This window comes from Mixophyes fleayi, chromosome 4, assembly GCF_038048845.1.
Source record: "Mixophyes fleayi isolate aMixFle1 chromosome 4, aMixFle1.hap1, whole genome shotgun sequence".
NCBI lineage: Eukaryota > Metazoa > Chordata > Amphibia > Anura > Limnodynastidae > Mixophyes > Mixophyes fleayi.
The window spans coordinates 219397987-219419025 of NC_134405.1; the positions used below are offsets into that span (position 1 = coordinate 219397987).

Here is a 21039-nt window from a genome sequence, read left to right on the forward strand (position 1 = left end):
GGGGGACACTAAGCACCCACCCAATTATGCTCTAGTTGTCCTGGGAAGAAGTTTACCAAAGCCAAATGTTTCTTTTGGCTTGGTTAGTAAAATAACTGACTTCCCTGCAAGATGTTGAGGTATAAGAGGGAGGAGTATTTAATTGTTAGAATTATTTAAAGTGTCCATGTTCTAAAGAAGGAGGCTCTATACCCCATGGTCCAGTGTCCCAATAGACTAAAAGAAAAGGATAAAATCTAATTTTTTCTAGAGCATTTTTTTTTTCTTGGGGGGCTGGTGTTATCGTATGGTTAGCTGTGCCAACTAGGTAACAGCATATTTTTTCTGTGCACCAGTTTTCATAAATAATCTAGATCCTGTTTATGCATTTTCCTATATAAAGAGCATAATTGCCTTTTTAGAACCACATGGGCTATTTGATAGGTGTGAACAGCATTTTAATCATCATCATTTATTTATATAGCGCCACTAATTCCGCTTGGCTGTACAGAGAACTCATTCACATCAGTCTCTGCCCCATTGGAGCTTACAGTCTAAATTCCCTAACACACACACAGACAGACAGAGAGAGAGAGACTAGGGTCAATTTGATAGCATCCAATTAACCTACCAGTATGTTTTTGGAGTGTGGGATGAAACCGGAGCACCCGGAGGAAACCCACGCAAACACAGGGAGAACATACAAACTCCACACAGATAAGACCATGGTCGGGAATTGAACTCATGACCCCAGCACTGTGAGAAACTTGGTATATACTGCATAAAAAGGAACAACATTGTACATTTATGTGGGTTTTAAAACCTTTAAAGAAGAAAATCTATTTTAAGGTTGTCTGTGTAGCATGATGATTGATTAAACATAACGTACTGACAATCTATTCCAGAGATTATGTTGTGGTGTGCTTTCAGCTTTTATCTCCTGTATAGAATAGGTGCTTTTGTCTATAAAGTAAAAGAACAAATTGTTGCCTCATGGGTAGGCATTCAGTTACTCTTGTCACTTGAACTCATATGCAAAGTCTATCCCCCTTAGGCAGGGGTCAGGGAACTTTTTTACCTTTTACCCCCAAATGTATTTAGATACGCCGACGTTACCCCCTTGATTTGAAAGGAAGGAAATCATATATTATTAATTACTGTAATTCAAAATTTTATTGAATCTATTCAAAATTTCTTTGAAAGCTTCAACTTCAAAACTTTAGGTTTAGGAGAAATGATGTTGCTTCATTTTTTATAGCATCAATATTGGGGCATTTTGATGTCAGAGCAATTTGGATACAGTCTTCAGTGTCCAATCGATTTCTCTGCTTTGTTTTAATGTTCGTTAGACTGCCTCCTCATGTGCAATTTTGAATGCCTTTGCAGCTGTTGACATCCAAAAATATGGGAGATCTGCTTTGTTTTCAAATGCAATACGTGCTTCATTATTGCATCGAAGCTCAAGAAGTGCCTCTGCCAACCCTTGAGGCTCTTCTGGTACAACAGCAATTTCACATTTAAACGGGTCTACAATCCAACTGACAGCATGTGAATCGGCAGCATTACACCCAGGAATTTCTGACCACTGCCCTAAGGCATTGTGTCTACCTACAGTATCCAAGTGCTGCTTAGCAACAACCAACAGTATGCCAATCACCTCTACAAGTCACCAACAGAAGCAGGCATGACCCAGTTTAAAAGTGATACCTTAATCAGACATGGCAAACATCTGACAGACTGATTGGAACTGTCACATAACAGGTTGAATTAATCACAAGGCATGTTCCACTTATACCACTTTCATAATGCCGGCCCGGCAATATCCCGGGTATAACTTGGTAAAGAAAGTTGAGACAGAGCTATTGCTGCAGCGCTGAGGTTGCACTTTCGATAATGAAATCCAGAAAATTGGAGTTCACTCTAGGAAATGTAACATTATTGCTGTAAACATTCACAGCACACGTTAATTTCTAGAAGTTGATGTGGTGCCAAGTATGGAAGTAGTATTATGGTGCTGCGATCCCGTGCTGAGGGGCATGTACTATTATGCCATGATTGGTTTGCATATTGTAGAATAAAACTAGCATACTTTGTTAATGGGACCAAGTAGCATTTAATACAGTAGCACACATACGTCCCCAGTTAGCAACAGCTAGATAGATTGTTATCACAGTTTATCTACTGATGTGGATAGGTAAACTGTGACAGGCACACCTTGGTATACCCCAAAATGTATACTAAAGTATATCTGTATATAATGGTATGGGGTATATTTGGAGCAGTGCAATGTTATGTTGCCAATATAACTGTACATTTTGGTAAAAGAGCAACCTGGGTGCAAAAATTTGGGAGTCTCCCGGACATTCCAGGAGATTAGGCAACTATGTTTATAATATGTTGGCTTATTGTATCTGATGTGAACAGCATTTGCTTATTTGCTAAATTATATCTGCTAAATGTCCTTTGTAGAAACTAGAGATGCTCACTGACCCCCGTGTTTTGGTTTTGGTTTTGCCAAAATCGCCCTTGCGTGTTTTGGTTTTGGATCTGTATTTTTTTAGTAATTTGCAGTCAGTTTTGACCACCTCACAGGTCACATTATTATTTTCATACACTTTTGGACCAATACTGCAGCGACCTGGCTGGATGGTAAGTGACAGAGCAATGACTCAAACACACGGGAGTTCCTAGCACATCTAGGACACATTGGCACACAACAGTGGCAGAAAAGAAAAGTGGTGCAAGATGGAATTGTCCTTGGATTATGAAACCAGTTATGGTTCATTTGATCGCTCCACCTGTTTCTTGGATAAGTGATGTAATTCTACAGCTAATACATGGCAACGATCGCTCCACCTGATTCTTGGATAAGTGAGGTAATTCTACAGCTAATACATGGCAACGAGCGCTGACCCCCCCGGGATGCGTGCTTTTATCAGACACACACCAATCCAGGGTGCCAGACATTGCACTAAAAAGAGCCATTGAAATTCCCAGCAAAAAGCCAGTTCATCAGTGAGCTTCGAATCAGCCCCAATTCCCACAAAATTATAATCTAATTAGGTACCTTTCATGTAAAGTGCAGATTACAAACACAACAAAACACGTGTGGGAGAATGTGGCCTCTAAGAGGCTGACTAATAGACACAAAGACATTGCATGGATGGCTATCCAGGGATGTCTGCCTCTCAGGACATTCATGCGCTCCCGGAACCTGTGCCAATATGTCCACTGCCCCTTCTGCAACACCAGAAGGGAAACAGCACAGCATAATTTTTGGGACTGCCCCACTGCACAGGCACTGTTGGTAGCCTTGGAACATGAACATAAACACAGTGTCCCACAGAACTTGCCTTTCATACCATTCTGTATTTTATGGATTATTTCCAGGGACCCACATCACTGGGGCAATCCAGGAGGCATGGAGCCTAATGAACAGTTTTAAGGATGCTATTTGGCTTGCCAGGAATCGCCTCATCTTTAAAAAGGGAGAAGATGACCATCCAGGACTGTCACAGGCTGATCCACAGCCTACTAAGAGACTATAACACCATTGACAGTCCTGAGGAAGAGGAAGATGATTAATTTTCTGTCTCCCTCTTCTCCTTCTCCCCCTATGTGTCTGTTTATGCAATATAACAGTGTTGAATTTGCCTGCAAATTCAGAAGAAAAGTCTGCTTGTTTTCCTATTCATCAATGACTCTTAGCAATGGAGCACTCCTCTTTGGGAGTATACACTTATTAGTGCAAATTAAGAAAAAAAAGAGTGCAATGACTGGTATATTAGGATTTCAGCAATGAAAAATTCAGCAATGGAGCTTTCTCTAACACTGCTACCACCCTCCTCTTTCTGTTCTATCACTGTGCCTGCCCAACTGCTCTATACTCTGTCCTACCCCTTCTCTGTCCCTCTCTCAAATGGCGCTAGATCGCGGTGGAGGGCATATTTATAGATTCCAAAACTTGCGAGATTCGAGATCCGACGACGTCAAGATGACGTTTTGCCTCATTTTGGAATCCAAATAGGCGCGAGAGTACAGAGCCGACTTGACTCGGTACTCCAAACCCCAAAGTTCGGGTGGGTCCGGTTTTCAAGAAACCGAGCCCGCCCATCTCTAGTAGAAACAGACAATGTACTAAGCACTCCTGTGGTGCTCACATGATTGTAATGTGCAAAACCAAATCAAGTTACTTTAACTGAATTATTAGAAAGTGCAATCTTTTCAGAAAGTGTTTAGCATCTTTAGGCAAGGAAACCAATGTAAGTGGTTATAAAGAGGGATCTTAATAGTTTTACTATCCTGTCAAGTTCTCATATATTCCATGAAATGTGTATACTAGGCACATCAATTCAGAAATCTCACCCCATGCAATGTATTAAATAAAATTAAGAACAAAACTGAGCAGCAACAGTTACCTTGTCTTCAAGTGCAGCCATTCTTTCCTTCAAGTGCAACTGTAGCCGTTCATTGGATTCTGTTAGAAGCCTGTCTACTGTATCAGAGAGCCTTTTGTTGTGTTCTTCATTCATTTTCTCTCTTTGCCGAGCCTAAGCCATATAATTAATCAAAACTGTACATTAAATACATTCAATTATTTCAACAGCTTTAAATAACATTGATCGGGCTTTTCTCATATTCTTTCTATTTACTTTAAAAAACAACAACAACAACATGTGATGCAAAACTTTTCTCCCAAATAATAATGTGCTCTTAAGATGCAAATCATTCTTTAAGCTTGATGGCATTGGTACATAGGAAGTCATATTTATCACAAGCAAGACATTACATACTACAATATTTTATTTCAAAGTGTTCTATCTCCTTTTCAGGTGATCATGTATTACAAACAATGTGTAACTCAGGCCGCTGTTTCCATTTTCAAATTCCAGATTTCCTGGTCTTATTCAGTTTTTTTTTTCTGGGGTGGGAAAAATCAGGAAAAGGGGGGGGCTGTGGTAACATGGAGGGAACCAGGAAAAACAAGGGGTATAAAAACCTCTAAGTGGAAACACTGAACTCAGCCCTGAACACTATCCAACCGGTAGCTTCCAGCGTGTAGTATTGTGACAAGGGTGAGCATTTACACTATGAAAAGTGAGAAACAGTAGACTGATAACTCAGAAAGAAGACTGTACAACCTAGCAAATACATTTTACTTTAAAGATGAACTAGCAAAGACGCCTGGTGTGAATTTTTAGCGAAGAGGGGACATGGTGCATGTCACCTAAACTGGCAGAAGGGGTGAATGGTCCTGCAGGCAAGATGCATCTGAATGTTAATTGTATGTTGTGATTTGGTGTAGGTGGCATCAGTTGAACTTCCATGCTGATGTGTCCATAAGATATATTTTGGTATATTAGCTTATTTCACAAAGATGTTTCAGCTACAGTACGCTCTTCAACAATCTTGTAATATGCAGCACTTATGGAAGAACTATGTGCAATTGTGTTGTAAAATTTGCATCTGAGACATTTTGTCACATAACACATATATATACATTTTGAATATAAATGGTGAAGGACTAGTTGGTCTCAGCCTTTCCTCATGCGAACTGTACCACACCACTGGAAGCTGCACAATGATGTCTGCCTTAATATTGCTGGCTGATAATGCTTCTGCCTTACACTTTCCTCACCAGCAGCTACAATTGGTTTTCCTCTTATGCATCAATTGTTCCCCACACCTCCTAGATTGTAAGTTCATTTTAATTTTAATATTATAATTACAAATATGGTCACCATAGGACAAGAAACAAACAAACATAATTAAAAAACCTTTTCAAAACTGCTTCTCCATCCACATAAAAGATTTTGAGGAAATAATTGTAAAAATATTTGCTACAGCCTTCTGTAAATGTTTGCTCCTGAAAGTCTTTCTGATCTAACTATCAAAAAGACTAAGCATAAAACAAAGTTGTGTATAACATTTCCCTAAATTAGGAATGTAAAAAAGCCCAATTACCCAATAACAACCAATCAGATTCTAGTTAGCATTTAGTATGGTCTAGAAAATGCTAACTATAATCTAATTGGTTGCTATCTGCAACATCTCCATTTTTCATTTTTAAAAGCTTTTTAATAAATCTTCCCTTCTATTTAATTAGAATATTTATACATAATGAACAAAATATGTAAATTACAGGAAGAACATTGTAAAATAATATGTGCAGGAACATAGAATTACTTTATCCCTATCTTATTATTTGGCTAACCAAGAAAATGACCAACTTCCTTCAAAGCTATTTGTTTTATCCAGTCACAATATATTTAATTACACTGTCCTTTATACCCACCCTCTGAAGTTCTTGATTTTTTTCTTCAAGCTGTGTCTCCAAATGCCTCATTCGTTCCTCAATATTTCCATGTCTTTCTTCTGCCTGTGGAAAAACACAAGGAGCTGATCTGAAATGTGAATGCTTTGAAAGGTGTTGTGTTCTGCAAGGAAGATACAAGAAGACAGAAAAAGCAAGCTACAACTAACTGCAGACTTATTCTAGGAACAGAAATCGTATTGAGGCAGGCAGCTGGACAGCATTGCTTGAAATGTGTCAGCTACAGAGCCTGCTACATCCAAGCACTAGCAGTACATTTGGGTTTGTTTATGAGCAATGAAGTCAGCCAAAATGTAACATGCAGACTGTGCATGGTTTGAACACAAACCTGCCATTAGAAATTATAAGCCCCTGAAGCACTATACTGCATGATGGTTGATTATCAATAATTTAAAGTATAAAATAAGAAAACAAAGGATTTAAACTAAAACAAAAATCAGATGGATTCTATTTAGCAATAGAAAGTAAAGTCCAGTAGGACTACCTTCCTGCGTATGGAGATCATGTCTTGTAGCTTAGCTTCCATAACATATTGATAATCATCAGATGAGGTAGAAGAGGTTGGATCAGACTAACGAGTCAAGGAGAAGGAGAGGGACAAAGTTGATAAAATCAGAACAAAAGACTACAAAACACTAAAGAATATGGCACAAAATGCTTAAAATAATATGCAACATAAAATATATATATATCTCATTACAGACTAGAAAAAATAATAATGGAAAGATAGACTATTCTGTGTTCGGAATGGTGCAGTGATGTGTACTTAAAGTGCACCGATTGCCTACACAGAGTGGAGGCAGCCAATTTTTAGCAGAACCAACATTTAAACAAATGCAGCTATCAACTCACTGATGTTCCTAGTGAGCTGATAAGCCGTATTGTCATGAATTTTGGCTGATCCACTGTGTTTAGGTGACTGGTACACTTTAACAGAGTGAATAAAGCAATCAGTCAGACATGGGCATACAAGTGGACATTTACTGTAATGAGAGATTAGTAAAATAAGGGGTTCATCCTGTATTACTCTGTCTTTTGAAACAACGAAGATGAAAGATAAAAATACCCTAGAAGACAACAAACTAAAACTTGAGCCTGCCAATACAATTTACTGTAAGCATTTTACAGACATACAATGTCTCTTCCAATAAAACACTAGGAAGAAGTACTCACAAATGTCATAAATTAATTTAAGGACTAGGATATGATGTGTTTATTGCAGAGATGATCATGGTGCAGGCTTTAGTAAAACTTACTGATTGCCAGTGGTTCAAGGGAAGACAGATTGTTAGTTGGTTTTCTTTAGAAAACAACATTTTAAAGAGCTCTTTACTGATGCTATTAACAGTATAGACATATAACTCCTAAAAATGCAGGGTGTTGTGTCCTAAATAAAAAACAACAGTAATCCAATTGTCAAGAATGTGTAAACTGCAAATGTTTAATACACACTTTAGCAAAGGTGAATATAAAGTCTCTTTAAAATGAGTCATATTTAACAATGTTATAATAAAGTTAATACATTTTTTCTTTGATGTTATTTACAGAAGATTTCACTAAAGACGTTAATCTATCGTGATCCTTCTGTCTCTATAATTTCTGGTCATAAATTAAAATATTGCTATGAAAATAACTTGTGACTACTAATATCACTAAGTTTATCAACACAAAATCCTAGTGAATAATAAAGAAAAAAAATGCAGGACAGCCAACACTGAAAACTATACAGCTCTTGGCCAAGTCTACACTTCTAACAGCCAATCAGAAACTAGACTCAATATATCATGTAGATACTGTACAAACTACCTTCCAGTCTCCCACTTATTAGTATGCTCCTTCTGATTATTATGTGTGTTGTTACAACAGTATTGTGCTTTATATACCTTGACTTACATAAAAAAGCTAGTTTCACAGCCTACAATACATTTATAGTTATGGCAATAATCTTGCTATATTAGTGTTTGGTAAAATTATTAACTATGCATATTAATACTTATGTAGAGTAAATTACCACTGATGCCATGTGTAAATATAACCTCTTCACTATATTTTCATATATGAATCTAAGAAAAGGTTTACAAGCTGAAACATAAAATAACATTAACCAAAACAACGAAAGGATGAAAACATTTTATGTGTAAAATAAGCATAACACCAGGCAAGAAATCTAAAATAAAAGCTATAAGCATTATACTGTCAGTGAGAAATCTATACAGTGATCAATTTCATAAAAAGCGCAGAAATGAGTCCCAAAAAAATATCAATATGAATAGCCTATAATAACCAAATTGTTGCTATAAACAGTAGGAGATCCAAAAAGTTCTAAACACATTTTTTAATTCCACAACAGAATAAAATCCAGAAGATATAAAATAATCAAAGAGAGATAAAATACCAAAAATCGGAATAGTAAATGGTTCAGTTTATCCGATTACCCAATTCTTGAATTGTGAGACCACGCATCATCATGGATGGTGACTACATTGCATAGAAAGTGATGGATTAGGAAGTGATCATATTGTGGTTAAGTGATCAGATTGTTAGATATGCATAGAAAGTGCAGGTTATGTTGGTTTATGCATAGAAAGTGTAGTCGTTTGAACTGGTTGAAACCATGTGCTTGAAAATGACCGCTAGACTTTAAGTGAGGTATGTTTGTGGTCTGTACGCATGTTGTTTATGTTTTAGAATGTCCATGCAAGCTTCAGTACGTGGGCCGCACTACCTGTTCCCTGAAAACCAGGTTCATGGAACATTGATTAAATAAACAAAAGGGAGTACAGATACATTGGGCCTAATTCATTAAAGAAAGTAAAGCGAAAAAATTAGTAACTCTGAACCTTGGCAAAATCATGTTACAATGCAAAAAAAATGACTATTATGCCTTACCCCCATTATAGATCTGTCTCCACATTTTAAATTTACCTCCCCCCAATACAACGTGGTTTTGCCAAGGTGCAAAGTTACTCATTTTTTTCTTTCTTTTCCTTAATAAATTAGGTTCATAGGGTCTCAAGACTTTTTGAGACAAACATAACTGCAACCCAGTTCTCAGGTCTCAGTTGTGGGGGTAGAGAAATTTCATATCACCATTACAGGAGGAGATAGCTTTAAGAATTTATGTCGGGATGAAGCGTCCTGGATTTTTAAACTACAAACTATCTCCAGATGGTCAAACAAGTCTATGGACTTTAATGGATGGTACTTAGGATAGAATTAACTATCATAATAGCATAATGAGTTTAAATTCCCAATTGTGATTTTATCTTGATATGTGCTTGTGTATAGAGATACACACATGAGAGTCATATATGCAAATTATGTAACTTTTGTTATAAAGGTTGACATTCCTCTTAAAAATAACTGCAATTGGGTTACCCCTTTGATTATTATCATCATTTCTAGGGACTTGCTTTAGCCCCAGATATTTATTTTTTTCTCAACGACCTATGCGTTTTTACAAACAGAATCTTAAGGATTTGTACAGCAAAATGCTAAAAGTATGTTATTAAGGTGATCTTCCCGGTGGCTCAGTACCTTTGTCAGGGCTGCTATTCTCTGAGCCAGCTCTGCTTCCACTTCAGGCAAAGTCTCTGCTTTTCTCATTGTTTGCTGCAGCTTCTGTTCCGCCATTTCCAAACGTTCCTGCAACTGTCTATTTTTCTCTTCCATCTACACTTCGCAAAAGAAAAATAAAACCTTAGTTATAAAAAGGAATCAAATAACTATGAAATGCTTGCAAAGTAAGCACTATACATTCTAAATGTAATTTAAGTAGACACTGAGAAAAGTACTAGACACAATACTGTATCAAAAGTAAAGAATTTACATAAATACTCTGTATTAAATTATTGGCAACAAATGAAGGTCTTTATAGAAACATAAAGTGATAAAATCAGCAACAGAAAACATTTAAGTAAATAACATGCATGGCCCGATTAGGTGTGCTGAGATACTTAAATCGATCATAGTATATTGGTTTTATTGTGTGGTATTGTATGTAACATTGAGAAGTTTATCAAGGAGTAGTCAGAAGTAGACAAAAGTAAAGTGTTCCAGTGGTGTACGAAGGCATTTTTCCGTTTCCTAGCAAAATTCTGTGATTTTAGAAAAAAATAGGGATCCAAACCCAAAACCAAAACACGCAAAGGCGGTTTTGCCAAAACCAAAACACGATGTTAATCCAGATACAAAACCAAAACCAGAACACGGGGGTCAGTGAACATCTCTACTATAAACACAATAAATTACAATGTAACTTGCAGTCTTTAATCTGATCAACCACCTAAATATCTAAAATGTGTCCTATCAAACACTAATAGATTCCAAAAAGCATTAACAATTAATAATGGATTCCACAAACCAAAATATTTTCTTAATTACACTTTTTGGTTTGCTGAACACTAACTGGTGTGTAGTTAAGGTGTATTTTTAATATTTAGATGGGTTTACTTTTTCATGCAGGAGGATGTGTTCCCCGTAAACATTATTTTAAAAATGGAGGCTCGTTAAATCTATCTTTTTACTGCACTGAACAATAAGACAATCATACTCTGTCATTTCTTAATATGTATTATATTTAATATGAATATCATATAACATTTGGCAGAAGTGATGGATGCTGACTGCTAGTACATTAACATTGTAGCTCTTCATTACAGCTGTTTAGTAGATCATTGCTTCTTAAGCTTGGTATTCAATAGTTACTTAAACCTTTTATGTAGCCTTCCACTCCCTCCTGTGCATTACTTGACACTTCCCTTCTATCTGTGTGTACTTTCTGTTGCTTTTCAATTTTATTTTATTTTTCACAAAGTCATAACCTTCAGTGTTTATTAACATATATATGCTGTGGGAAAAATATATAAAAAAGCCTAATGCACACATTTGTAATGCATTTGTAATATGGTTTACATGCATGTTTCATTGTGCTTACACCAATATTATCTACAAGTTAACCCGTGCATGATACTCATGCATTCTAGTCAAATCAAGCTACTTAAGGTGTTAAAAAGGTTCTTGTCATGTATTTGGGCTAGGCCAGGCCTCCTCAGGGGAAGAGCGTTACTTCCCGACGTAAGCGCCCTTTTTTAACGTGGTTTTATCCACATGTCCCCACCTCATCATTCTTCTCCATCACCTCATCCTTCATCTTCATCGTCACATCCTTAATCTCCATCGTCTTACTGTTCTAAAACCTCTCGATACACAACGTTTCTGCTAAACACCTTATCGCTATGCTCAATCAGTCTTCCTTGAAGGGCAGTATTCATAACCTGCACTTTCACATCACTGCTTCTCCGTACTCGTGAAAATGCGACATACAATTGTCCATGACCAAACACAGGCTCTGGTAAATAAATACCCACGCGGTCAAGAGTTTGAGCCCTCAACTGGCAAATTTAGCCTTTACTACCCCTCCCACGGGGAGAAGGGAGGATGATGCAAGTTAACTGGCTTCACTATTATAATTTTTTTGTCAAATAATGTCAGTGTACCAAATTTCAGGTCAATTGGATGAGCCCTTTCTGAGAAAATAGTTTTTTCCACACACACACACACACACACACACTAACACACGCCGCTAGGCTTATATATATTAGATTGTACAGGTAAATGCAGGATAAATTCTTGTGCTGAGCTCTAAAATTTTAAAAGCAGCGTTAAAACTTTAATAGACTAAATAAAGCAGAACCGGGACACTCTCAGGCTTCTGTAAAGGCTGTAACATTTTAGAACACAATGATAGGAATGCCATCATTGACTCATATATGTCCTATTTTTAATGCACTTTATGGGTCTGATTCATTAAGGAAAGTTAAGCAAAATAAATGTGTAACTTTGCACCTTGGCAAAACCATGTTGCATTGGAGGGGAAGCTAAATTTAAAATGTGGGGACAGATTTATAGTTGGGATAGGGAATGTCCTAGGTCAACTTTAAATTTCATTGTAAAAATAAAGCTATCAAGTATTTGTGTGCTAGATGAAAAAACAGCCAGTATTTTCTTTACGTGCAAAATAATAAACTGTTTTGCACACCTTGCATTACAACATAGTTTTGCCAAGGTACAAAGTTACTTATTTTTTTTTTGCTTTCCTTTCCTTAATGAATCAGGCTCCATATGTTGGTTAAAAAGTGAAAACTGCAGCAAAAGCGGACAGGTGTGAACAAGGCCTATATATGTTTTACCTACTGTTGTTCCTAATTTACATACTATGGGGCATATTCAATTAGGTCTGTAGAGATCGCTGTTACGCTTTGGAGCGGCCGACAAAGGTACTACCTTTACTTGTCCCCCATCACTTTTGAATTTAATTCAGATAGTTTGATTTATGAATATACATACAGTAATGAGGAAAATTATGCACCAGAAAGATCCAAATCGTACTGTGTCACATATATCTTGTGAATAAAAATGCTAATGAACAGATCCAGCATAGGCCCTTTTTCATGTCAATGTAGTTTAGAGCATTAGAAGTGCTTAGACAAAAAAGCATGTTGCGGCCATTACAGAGAAAACAAAACACTAATAAGCTTGGTGCTAGATCAGTAACTCTGAAAGTTATTGATGTTTCAGCACACCTGGGACTTGGTTTGTTGTCTGTCGGCACAACAGAGGTAATACACGGTAATTAACAAATAATAAGAAAAACTGATGAACTGTAATATTAATAACTCTTTATCCATAAAAAGCTACATCTACAACAATAGGTATTTAAAAATTATTTCAGCCAGCAAGATTTATTGCCCATTTGTTTCACGGTACAAACAAATGCATAAGCTACAGGGTATAAATTATTTGCACAAAAACTTCATGTCTGGGGCCATTTTATAGGTTTGTGACCAGACCAGTTTTGATAAAGTTTTTACATTTTGTAGATATGCTTTGTCTTTGTGCTTTATAGTGTAATAAAATCGACTTTTTACTTATGTTTGTGCAGCTTTTCTACATTCAGTCCTTTTTGGTTCGGTATCTATTTTTTTTTCAGTTTGGGGGGCAAAATATATTCTCATTTTTGTTGCAGTCCCTTTTTTTTAGTAACATTCTTCTACAAGCTATGCATAATTTGCATATGGCTTGATGCAGTTATAAGGCCCCTATAAAACATGTCACATATAAAAAAATAAAAATAAAATGTGACATTGGTTTATATATTTCACTTACAACGTGATAAAATACACAAGTAACAAAATTACTGAACCTGACGTAAAATAGCTTCTTTGTTTGCAAGTTCGTTTTCCAGCTTATCATTCATATCATGAATGGACGTGGATTCTCGCTGTGCACTGAGATATCGCTTCTCAAGGGTTGTGATTCGTTCTTCCATATCTTCTTTCTGAGCCATAGCCTGAAATTCACAGAAATACATTGTAATATTGATTCATACAGTTGAGAAACATGACATTGTAGAAGTATATTGCATTATAACCTTTTTATTCACTTATACAGACTCGGGCGCCAAAATTGCTTTTTAAACACTAGTGAAAAATCAGTGTAATTCCAAAATTATTTAGATTTTATCAGACCTGTTCAAACCCCCAAAACGCTTATTTCCAGGTAAAAGTTCCTTATGAATTTTGTAAGCTCTCATGGGGGTGGGGGAATGGGGGTGACGAATATACTGAAATTCATTGTGAATTTGAACAACAGTCTGCACATCAGCATTACTGTTTATGTAAATACAGCACAATCTCTGGAGAGTCTACATTATAGATCGATAAGCAACTTCACCAACTCTCAGTGTCCATCATACACCACCGGCCCTCATTTATAGTCTGTCTTCCTTCACCGCCACCTTTACCCTGGTATAGTATGAAGTCTGTTAAATATAATACAAGTTTAATAGTACCATTTATATGGTTTGTGTATATGGTGTGGCTTTATTTCACTTGTTTTCTGCAAAGTATATTGTGGCATGTATATTTAGATCTCATACACATAGGTGCTGAAGAACAAGGTCTCTTAAAACTGTATTCAAAACCTTCAAGTTTATACTAGTTTTTAACAGAGCATTTTAAGAGTGTTCTCAAAACTTCCCAGCAGTATAGTTTACTTCATCAGCTCTCCCATAGAACTCAATCGCACTGTACTGATGCTGAAAACAGTGCTGATACTAAAGAGAAGCAAAGCAAACACTAGTCAGACAATATGTGGTTTACAAGTCCGTTTGCATGAATTGTTTTTTAGAATATCAGTGTTAAAACACATTCAACAGACTTTAAGAATGTGACGTGTTCCTGTTGAGCATCAGAGTTGCTATCAATCTCTGTTATACTACTTCCTCTCCTACATTGAAATCTGGCAGTGGTGTTTAATTCAGGGCAAAGAACTTATTGCCATCAACTTCTATGATTGGCCAATAGTGTTACGTTTCCTGTCCTCCACTGAACTGTGATTGACTGCCAGAGCTCAGAGGAGGAGAGGAAAAAGACTACTATCAGTTGACGGGCTTGTGGTGGCTTTGTTACCTGACAAGAGTACTAAGACTGTCAGAGTGCTTCTAATATCTGCAAGCACACTATTGCACACCGAGCCACCAATGAATGGACTTTTTTGCCCACTGCAACACAATAGATTTTTTTTTTGCACACTGTGCCACCATGGAGCAGGCTGTTTTGCACACTGAGCATTATATCCTTAACTAGTTTGGGCTTTGTAATGTACACTAGACTCCAGACAATAGGCTCTGCATTGTACTGTAGACCACAGAGAAACAGATTTGTAGTGTATATTCATTAATAGAATGGGCTCTTGGGTTACTGTATGGGTATATTATGTATGTTATGTGGGATAACTGTTCCAGTATAATATATGGGGTCACTTTTAGTATAATATGTGGGGTGTTTAAAGTATGTGGGCAATGCTTCAGTAATCTGTAAAAAGTAAAATATGCTCGCATGGAGGAGGAGAGGGGAGCATTTTGTCATTTTTGTCTTCAGTGCCAAAACAGCTTGAACCCCCACTTGGGAGAGGACACTGCATCAAAGGTAAGTTAATTCTATTTAAATTATTATAATAGGGAAAAATCCCTGTCATGCATTTATTTTTAGGAAGGGTACATAGGGAAGCATACATTATTTAATTTAAATTAAAAGTATATCCTCATATTTTAGACATAACCCTGTTATTTACCAATTATCCATGCTTTACGTCTAATATATAGATCAATACAGCTAAACTGCTTGACTGTGTACCAAAAGTGTATGTTTAACGCATACATTTATAATAGTAGTTAGAGAGTGGGGAAGAGAAATGACAAGGGTGGAGACGTAAAACAGTAGCAGCATTATATTTTTTAACTTCAAATTATAAAGGAAAAGAATACTCACAATTGTACAGCTAGTGTTGCCATCCAACCATCAGTTTGATCAAGCAAAAAGGTGAACTCTATTTTGAGGGGTGACCTAGCTATTTGGGGGTGGGGTTGTCACTGAAATTTTATGTTGGGCCAAGTAGTTTGTATATATGCCCATGATACCAGTGCAGTACAGAACAGGGTTTTGTGACTGCATATAAATGGTTGGAAGCTTTCACTACTAGTAAAAAGGCTTCAAATTGTTTAAACAGAAATGCTGAAATTAGTATATCCCTTACAAAACTTTGACTGAAAATGCTGTGATATCGCCCTCATTGTTGATTAATGCTGTGAGGTATATTTCGAGAAACTTCCATAAAAGCCTGTTTGATCAAGAAATTTTTGCTTTCATTACAAAGGCAATCATTTGTGTAGGAAAAGAACGTAAAAATTAGATTAATAATCCAGCAATGTGTACTGTACATGTTTCCTTTCATCCTAAGTAACACTACCTCTCTAATGTCTCTCTGATATTTTACATTCATTTCTTCTGTCTTTGTAAGTTCTTTTCTTGCTGTTTCTGCTTCTTGCTCAACCTCTCCAACTCGAGTTGACAATGATGATAATCGTTCCTTCATTTGAGTCATTTCGTAATTCTGCTTCTCAAGTAGCTCTTGAAGTTCAACCATTTGACTAGTTTCGTCATTTGAATCTATCGAGCCATTGGATAACCTCTGTAGAGAGAGAATGGATAGGAAAATGTTACAACTCATTCACCATTATTATTTTCTTGAGTGTTCCAGTATAAGGCTACAATTTTCTTTTACAAAATGTAATAAAGACAAAAACAAAAACATGGTAAGATTCTCATACATGCAAAACGTTGATGAATATAAACAAGAAATGTTTTGAAGGAACAGTAGATTGATTTTAGGAACATAATAATTAAATTTAGTAGTAAGTAGTGATTATTTTGGATAGATAATTGCTTTTTTTATATACAAAATAACTTTTAATCACACATTTTTGAAAAAGAACCCACTGAAGAATTTACAATATGTGGAGGAACATGTTTAGGACACTCCTTACAGTCTATGGAAGACTTCTGATACACCCTGCTTTCTTGTGAACCAACAGAGCTCCAGCTCACCCCAACAACTAGTGCACAGACCCATACCTCTCAACATTTGGTTTGGTGGTATTGGTATGGGGGAGTGACCATGTTACAATAGGCGGGTGGTCACGATAGGAGCATGATCACATCACATGGGGGGCATGGCCACACTCTGGGGGAGTGCCTAGTGCTCTAAAAATTGTAGGCAGCCTTTTCTCTTCTACCCCCCCTTCAAACATCTTAATTTCCGCACCCATTCACCACTGCTCTGCCATGCAGAACAACAGTAAACAGAAAATACTCCCCAACTTTACCACCCGCAGGACAATTTATGCAATAAATAGCTATTTTTTATACCGAAAAAAACATTTAATTACACATTTAAGTTTTTTTTTATTAAACAAACATAAGTGGCAGTGGCTGTATGATTAGCACATCACTATTTAACCTCTTAATTACTGGGATACTTTGTAGTTTCACAACCAGACATATTTAGTATGTTTGCTATGTGTTGGACAATAGCTACTTTAATTGTTAGGGTTTAAGAGTGAGTTTTATACTTTTTTATTTTTAAGGCCGATAATTTTTTCTTTAGGTAGTGTCTTTAAATTAATAGTTTTCCAAGTTTAGGAAAACTAAATAAGATAACAACAGTAAAACAAATACACTTTTCCATAATTATATTAATGGGTTTTTTTCATCTAGAAGATGGCGGTTTACCAATTGTCTTTAAAGTATGTACCAGATATCTTTGTGGTACATATCAGTTTGGTGTACTACTGCCCCTAGTATCTATAGCTCACTGCTTTGAAAAGAGCAGTCTCATGTTTATAGCTTGTTTTATAACCTGTTGTTCTTATAAGGACAGTTTAGTTTTGTAGAATTGATCTGTGATCGTGGTGGTGCTGTTTCCTAAGCTGTTCAGAGGATGGGAAGTATAATAACACAATAAGTTAAACACCACTCTCACCCGGTCTCTTCCTCTTTTCCCCTTACATATCACATCACTTACTACGTTCACTACCACTGCAACACAGAACTCTCCAAAACATTTTCGAAAAACAAGACCAACTCCGATACTGGGTGGGGGAAAGTGACTGGACGGACCAACAGCTTTTACCATAGCAGCAGGCTTAGAATCAGGGCCGGTGCTAGGGTCCTCGGCGCCCTAGGCACAATTTCAAAATCCCGCCCCCCTGAGTCTCAATGCACCCCCCTGGGTCTAAATGTTCCCCTCCCCTCTTTTTACTTACCTTAAAGGCGCTTCTCGCTGCTGCTGAGTCCCGTCCCTCACTGACACTGTCGGGCCGTGATGATGATGTAACGCCCGACAGTCAGTGAGGGGAGGGGAGTCGTCGGAGGTAAGGTCCGCCCCATCAGTTGTTAGAGGGGAGGAGGGCGGTTGCGATCCATGGCCCCTCGCCCCTCCCTGTGGATTCACTGGAAACTGTGCGGGGGTAATTAAGTAATTAATGAAGTACCCTACTTCTGTGGCACCCTCTAGAGCCCGGCGCCCTAGGCAACTGCCTAACCTTGCCTAATGGGAGAGCCGGGCCTGCTTAGAATGGGGGAGCTTAGAATGGGGGTGGTGGTGACATGCTTCCCAGAGGGACCTCCAAGAAGCAGCCACATTGGGTCTGAATGCTCCTATCTCAATTGCATTTCTGAAGATAGTGATCTTGTTTTGGAGAGGCATCAACAGGTAATTACTTCTGAGTTCTTAAGTGAGACTCAAGGGCAAGAAATCAAATGCTCCTTCAGCACTTGGAAATCAAGTGCCCAGGGCACAGTTTTGACAAGTGCCATTCCTGTGTTTTAGTGATAGGAAGTGCCATTCTTACCTATGTGATTTAAGTCAGACTTTCTAACAGTAATCAGGTACCACATGATGAGCTGTTTTGTAATATAGATTTATATTGGAAGTATATGGGCACAGGTATTGCCCCATAATGATTGGCAAGCCAGAGTATTATCCAATGACAATAAATCAGTTTTTGGGCATGCCTGATTATCCAGTCTGCAGATGTTATCTGTCAACCTGACCGTGCTAACAGGCTCCCAGACCAATTTCATCCACCCATTAGATCTGAGTGCTTAATAGTTAGATATGTGCAATTTGGCAACCTGTGAAATTTAAAATGCATTCTGTTACTCAGTACACTGGCCAAGTGACAGATTCGACCTGTGAACAACTAGGTAAAAACTTGGAACAGTACCAAACAACAGTACTAAACAATCTGATAAAGTAGAAACGCTGATGATTAAAAAGCTGTCTCCTGTACAGATGCTCTAGGATTGGACTTGTGCTATGTACTCTTTAACTTATGATGTGACTTACTGCACAGTGTTCTTAGCATTTTCCATGGGCAACTCTAGGCATAAATAACTGGATTGTAGAGATGTATCAATCACACATGATGAATATAATTATATATTTTCTGAAGATAAGTTTTTATAATATAAGTATAACTCAGCAGTGAAAGAACTTGTATGATATCCAGCATCTCCTGTGACACCAGCAACTTCATTAAAAAAAGGAAATCAGCAGAGTAATGACTAAACAACCCACTAAGCAGGCCACCTTCATTCACAGCTGCAATATTCATTGCTCAATTACTTCTCATATAATGACTATTTTAAGATGTGTTCAGAAATATAGCTAGTCTGTCATTAATTCAGCAAAATCTATGCATCTGTTTATTGCCTTTTAAAATGAGAGTTTCCATCTAAATGGGTTTTACCCTAGTTACTGATTTGACAAAAAAATTAAAGTAAGTTTTGCAAAGCTTTATAACATACAACAGGAAATTAAAATTTGTTTAAAGCCCAAACAAACAGATTTTGGATACAGCAATAATACGCGAGGTATGATTCTCCCTCCGGCCTAGTACCACTAATGCTTTGTGACAAACATCATGCAGCACTTATTTCCAGACTTATTTTACTTATATTCCATCAGAAATCAATACCAGTTAAAATACAAATAATTAAGTAAATAAAATGATATGTCAAACAATCTGCAATATTTTGTTTTAAAAAATAAAGGTCACAATTGTACAATTAATTTCATTGAGAAAAACAACACTGACCATACACTCAACTGCATATCACAGAATAACAAGTTATTTTATGTTATTTACATTTTAGTCATTTTTTTTACACATGATTTAACTCATAATGTACTCCGCGAGATTGTAGTTTTATTTTAAAGGGACTACTACACCTTTGTATTTTGAGTGAAGGTAAATATTAACCTATATGGGATTCCAAGAGGTGGAGTCCTTTGATCTTGGTAAGACTTTTGCCTAAGTGACCAGGTGAAATTTGGAAATAAGAACAACAACAGTGCCAGATTGGAGATAATAAAGTAAAATAGAAAGGCAACTAACAAATAGTAAACATATTTTAAGAAACTTGTGCTAAAGTATCTTTTTAAACAGATTTTTCTAATAATTTGGCATGAAGCTAGCAAAAGACATAGTTGTGATAATAATCAGTATTTTACATAGCTACAGCTATACGAAGACACATGTGTACAGGTAGTACATTATAGTCCTACAATTGTCTTTAAACTTGAGTTAATGGCTGTGCAGATCAGCAAAGATAGGAACAAGGAACTTGGGTGTTTTCTACTCTAGATATAGCTCAAAAAGTGAATTTGAGAAGTTTACATAAATTAGTTTGGCTTTTATAATGGGTACAGTATGCTGTTTTTGCCAATAGGCTTGCATGATACATATGTTACAGCAGTGTATAATTCTAAGCACAATCTAATATTCTACTAATGTATTGGTACTACTGTATGTATGTTATAAAGGTGCATTGAAACAGATAAAAATGTATTGACTGTTAATGATGATATTAAGTAATCAATAAAATGGTATTGATAAAACATTGGTCCGGCTGAGACATCTGATAACCACACCAGCAAGTGTAGTCATTATTAAACAGCACTGGATGGAGGATTCATTTGTCTGCCAAATCGCCTGCAAAACTTTACAATTTGGTACATCATATATGTGGCCAAGTTTAACACAAATCTGGAGATCATCAATTAGAATGAAAGGTGTCACGAACATGCTCCCAGCGTCTGTGACATTGGGCATCTACCGTGTAGGGTTACACATGATTCCAGCACTCCATCTTTCTCTCACCTATCACACAGGTTATAGATTTGCTGAATGGGTCCCAAACAGCGCCCACACACCCATACACACCTAGGTTCTGCCTCCACCTATTGAATAAGGGCAATAGGACCAAATATACTGTCCCACACTGGCACAGAATGCTTCTTGATACATAAAGGTTAGCAAT

General features: G+C 36.9%; 1 protein-coding gene across 6 annotated transcripts in view; it reads right to left on the bottom strand.

Moving 5' to 3' along the window:
- The window catches only part of PPFIA2 (PPFI scaffold protein A2), a 367242-nt gene that overhangs the window by 86579 nt on the left and 259624 nt on the right, over positions 1–21039 (bottom strand). For 4 of the 6 annotated variants that reach the window (XM_075209358.1, XM_075209357.1, XM_075209356.1 and 1 more), the window contains 6 exons: positions 16124–16345; positions 13518–13664; positions 9851–9985; positions 6798–6884; positions 6275–6358; positions 4398–4529 (listed from right to left, as the gene is read on the bottom strand). In XM_075209358.1, coding sequence (XP_075065459.1) covers positions 4398–4529; positions 6275–6358; positions 6798–6884; positions 9851–9985; positions 13518–13664; positions 16124–16345 — 807 coding nt within the window. The remainder of the gene's footprint in view (positions 1–4397; positions 4530–6274; positions 6359–6797; positions 6885–9850; positions 9986–13517; positions 13665–16123; positions 16346–21039) is intronic. The other 2 variants (XM_075209360.1, XM_075209359.1) reach the window with 1 other exon arrangement.